This window comes from Juglans microcarpa x Juglans regia, chromosome 4S, assembly GCF_004785595.1.
Source record: "Juglans microcarpa x Juglans regia isolate MS1-56 chromosome 4S, Jm3101_v1.0, whole genome shotgun sequence".
Taxonomy (NCBI): Eukaryota; Viridiplantae; Streptophyta; class Magnoliopsida; order Fagales; family Juglandaceae; genus Juglans; species Juglans microcarpa x Juglans regia.
The window spans coordinates 5,183,605-5,187,761 of NC_054601.1; the positions used below are offsets into that span (position 1 = coordinate 5,183,605).

General features: G+C 29.5%; 1 protein-coding gene across 1 annotated transcript; it reads right to left on the reverse strand.

The window, feature by feature from the left end:
* Window positions 1–2,036: 2,036 nt before the first annotated feature.
* Window positions 2,037–2,779, reverse strand: LOC121263202 (phytosulfokines-like). Its single transcript, XM_041166036.1, has 2 exons — window positions 2,522–2,779; window positions 2,037–2,420 (listed from the first exon to the last, which is right to left on the reverse strand). Exons 1-2 carry the CDS (start codon window positions 2,669–2,671, stop codon window positions 2,286–2,288), a joined length of 285 nt encoding a protein of 94 aa, XP_041021970.1. The 5' UTR covers window positions 2,672–2,779; the 3' UTR covers window positions 2,037–2,285.
* Between the last annotated feature and the right edge of the window lie 1,378 nt (window positions 2,780–4,157).

Sequence of the window (4,157 nt, forward strand, 5' to 3'; positions counted from 1 at the left end):
ACAATTCAAGCTTTGTTTATGCTTGCACATCTTGACCTCATTCAGAAAGAAATGAATTATGGATATCTTGCTTATGAACTGGGAAGTCTGAGTGGGAAGGTCGTGACTCCTAAATGGGTCAAGGGAAATACCATTAAGCTCACATATATGTTCTGGGAATAAAAACGTTTCCTGGCAGTGATTCTGTAACTGTTCCTGTACCCATTACTTGAGCCGATAAGTGATTTTGAAGATTCTTTTATCAATGGGTGGAATCCTGCATTTCTTGGACAATTCATGCTTTCTTCATGGTTGCACATCTCGATCCCCATCCGAAAGAAATGAATTACAGGTATCTAAGCTCAGCTGCTGATGATTGAAGTTGTTCCATCTAGAGTTAAAGCATCCGATGAATAAAGAAAGTTAATTCCTCCTCAACAGGTGGGTAGCTCAGGGATCTATTGTGCAAATAGGAAAAATGGGACTCAATGACCATCTATTCATAGGAAGGAAATAAATTTCTAGTCTGTAATTTCTGGTACACCTTTTCATCAGCAATGACTAGCTTTGGAGGTAATCATTCTAGATGACGCTGCAGGCGAGCAGCAAGTCAGCGTTCACACATAGTCCAGTGTGTCTTAGCCGTCTTTGACACTGCCTTCATTTTGGCAACAAAGACATACATAAACATATATATTGGACAAAAGTTCTTCGGATTAATGAGGAGAATAAAGAAGAAGAAATTATGTAAGTCGGGATAAATGGAAATTTAGGGTGCTGAATTCTGTGGTAATTGCACTTGCATCCTTTTTGTCATGATGTTAATCATTGCTTTTTGTAGACCTCGTTTGACCAAAGATGAGCCTGTTTGGATCTCATATTTGAGTTAATTTATGAATAGTAATATTATGTAGATCTTAGAGCATTGTCGGGCTCTTTAAAATGGAGGAATCTTCAAAATTTGAATGGTTTGTGGTTAAAACGCTGCATTTAATTTGGTAAACAATCAAAGCTCTAACTTTGAGCTACAGTATATTTACTTTCACCTTCATATTTGAAGGCACATTGTTCATGATCTATTCCCAATATTTTATTACAAAATCATCATAGATGGATTTCAGTTTAATCTCACCACAGTTTAAGTATTAATCAGGATTAACTAGGTTGAGGAAAAAAAATTAGTTGGAAAATAATAATTTAAGTATTAAATTAAAGTATTAATTAACATATGGTTAGTGTAATTATAAAATATGAAAAAATAAATATATTAAAAATATTATTATTAAAAAAATAATATTATATTATTATTTTGACTAATCCAATGACTAATCAAATGTGGGGTTATGACTAGAGGGGTTTTATATTTATGAAAAATACATATTTTTTATCAAATTTTTTAGATGACTCTGATGAAGCCAATGTCAATGCTTTTATTGAAATATATTTGAATATAAATAGGTTGAGATATGTGTTTAAATTTATGAAATAAATTGATATGAGTTTATTTTTTTTATAGAAAATTGAAAAAGTAGTAGATTTTATCAATAATTAGTTTGAAACTCGAACCAATTTTGAGGTCGAACACCGGAGGGTTTTGCTTAATTATGCGCGTTAAGTTTATCACTAGTGATTAATTTGGATACCATTTTGATAAAAACTTGCCGATGGAAAAATATATATTAGGAATTTGATGAATTGACCAAACATATGCTGGTGACGACCTAAAAACAGAGCAAAAATTAAATGAAACTCCCTAATATGAATTATGAATTATCGCTACTTGAGAGTTGCTGGAAATTATTGGTATTCATTAATCTTTTTATGGTGCTATAGCTCAACAATAATAACAATATACCTACAATTATTTTTATAATTTTCTTCTTATAAATTATACTTTTAAATGGAATATGGTTATATAAAATTTAAAATTGAAATAAAAAAAATTCAATATTTCTTTTTAGTGATAGTGTCATATTGGTAAATTGTAAAATAAGTTATAAAATATATTAATAATCATTATTCTCTAAATAATAGCTAGCTGGGCATGGGGAGATGCTTCACCAAATTCCAAACTTTCCAACTCTCTCCTTACTCACCCAATAGAACTGAAGGCTATATAACATGCAAGAAATCTGAACATGAAAAAATAGCGAGAGGCAGTAGACAGCTTAAAGTGTAAATATAATTGATACAGACCAAAAACCTCGATTTATTTAATTTGGTTATAGCGACAGATTGCAATTCACTTCATTATGATTTGATGCTAATGATTGGCTAGAGATCAACATGTATCGACGAGAAGTACTTCACGGCTTATTCTTTTGTGTGTAGATATAATCCAGATGAGCAGCGAGGGTTCTTCTCATCAAGCACTCTTCTTTCACTTTTGCTCCTCCTACTTCACAGCTCTCGTCAACTTCCAGGTTTCTTGCTTCAACATCCTATATATATATAAATCACACCCAAAAAAAATCAACCAAAAATTAAAAAAAAAAAAAAGATTGTTTAAAGAGTGAATTAAATATTGGATGTACATACATACCTCATATCGAGTTGTAGCCAGAGATTCTCCTCGTGCCGGAGCAGGCTCGGGAAGAACGGCGGCATATGTTAGAGCCAAGCTAAGGAGGAGGGCTATTGTGAAGAGGGTGCTAAGCTTATAAGAAGACATGTTCTCCGGATTCACTAACATTATTTTTTTTGGCTCTTTGCGTATGGGAAACCAATGCTCTGCTCGCTGATGAATTTATAGACTTTGAATGTTCTGTCTCATGTTAATTTGGTAAGCTCCAACGCGGGCTCTTTAACAGTGGAATAGGTTTAATCGATTCCTTTTTATCATGTTATTTATTCGGTTCAACCAATGGGCCCGTGACATGTCAGCACGGTGAGATTACTATATCACAATCAAGCATTGATATGATTTTTTTTTTTTTGGTAATGTTTATGGCAAAGATCGTTCTTCCATATTTTTCCTTGATTTTTTTTTCTCTTTAATGCTTGTTCTAAACACTATTATATATAGTTGTTGATCAGCAGCTTCCATTAATCAAGCTTCATAACTAGGAAACAAAATTGCCCCTGAGGTCTTATTTGGATAGTGAGATAAGATATAATGATTTTATATAAAAATTAAAAATTAAATAAAATATTATTAAAATATTATTTTTTAATATTATTATTATTTTAAAATTTTAAAAAATTGAATTGTTTATTATATTTTATGTGAAAATTTAAAAAATATAATAATAAGATGTGATTAGATAATACTATTTATATATCAAATCAATGCCTCAACCTGTTGGCTAGTAAATTGTATGATTCTGTCCCAATATTGTAATACTCGTTTCAATTTTGAGTAAAAAAATAATTTTTAATATTTATGATTCTGCTCCATTGAAACATAACAGATGGCTCCCAAAAAAAGCGAGTACATTGTATCTGTACTCAGTGTGACGAGAAGTCCCCCGGAATCTGTTGGCTATATATTCTTATCCTTCGCGCCCGCGGCTTTCACGCTGATATGACAGATGGGCAATTAAGGATTTGTTTTGAGAGAGATGAAATGAGATGGAATTAAAATTAAAAAATTAAATAAAATATTATTAAAATATATTTTTTAATATTATTTTTATTTTAAGATTTTAAAAAATTAAATTTTTTATTTTATTTTGTATAGAGATTTGAAAAAATTGTAATAATAATATGAGATAAAGAGTGCGTTTGGATATTGAAATGAGTTGAGTTGAGTTGAGTTGTTAAAATATTATTAAAATATTATTTATTATTATTATTATTATTTTAAAATTTGAAAAAGTTAATTGTTTATTATATTTTGTGTTGAGATTTGAAAAAGTTGTAATGATGAGTTGAGATGAATTGTATTTCCAAACGAAGTCGAAATGAAATGAGATGAGATGTTTTCTGAAAATAAACTAGACCTAATAGTCGGATTGCAATTAATAATTAGCCTGAATGGATAATATGAGAAGTTTGATTTAAAAAAATAATAATATTTATAATTTTAGAATTTGTAAATGTATACACTATTTAAAAATAAATAAATATAAGATTCATATGATTTTTTTTAATTGTAGATTTTTTTTTTTAATAAGAGTATACAAAATTTACATATTTTAAGAATATTAGATAAAAAGAAAAAAGAAAAAAAAAAGTGA

Excerpts from the sequence above, each read along its gene's own strand:
- LOC121263202 (XM_041166036.1), bottom strand. The coding sequence starts at position 2,671 with ATGTTAGTGAATCCGGAGAACATGTCTTCTTATAAGCTTAGCACCCTC. Across the intron at positions 2,421-2,521 it reads TGGCTACAACTCGATATGAG|GATGTTGAAGCAAGAAACCT; the intron begins GTATGTATGTAC and ends ATATATATATAG.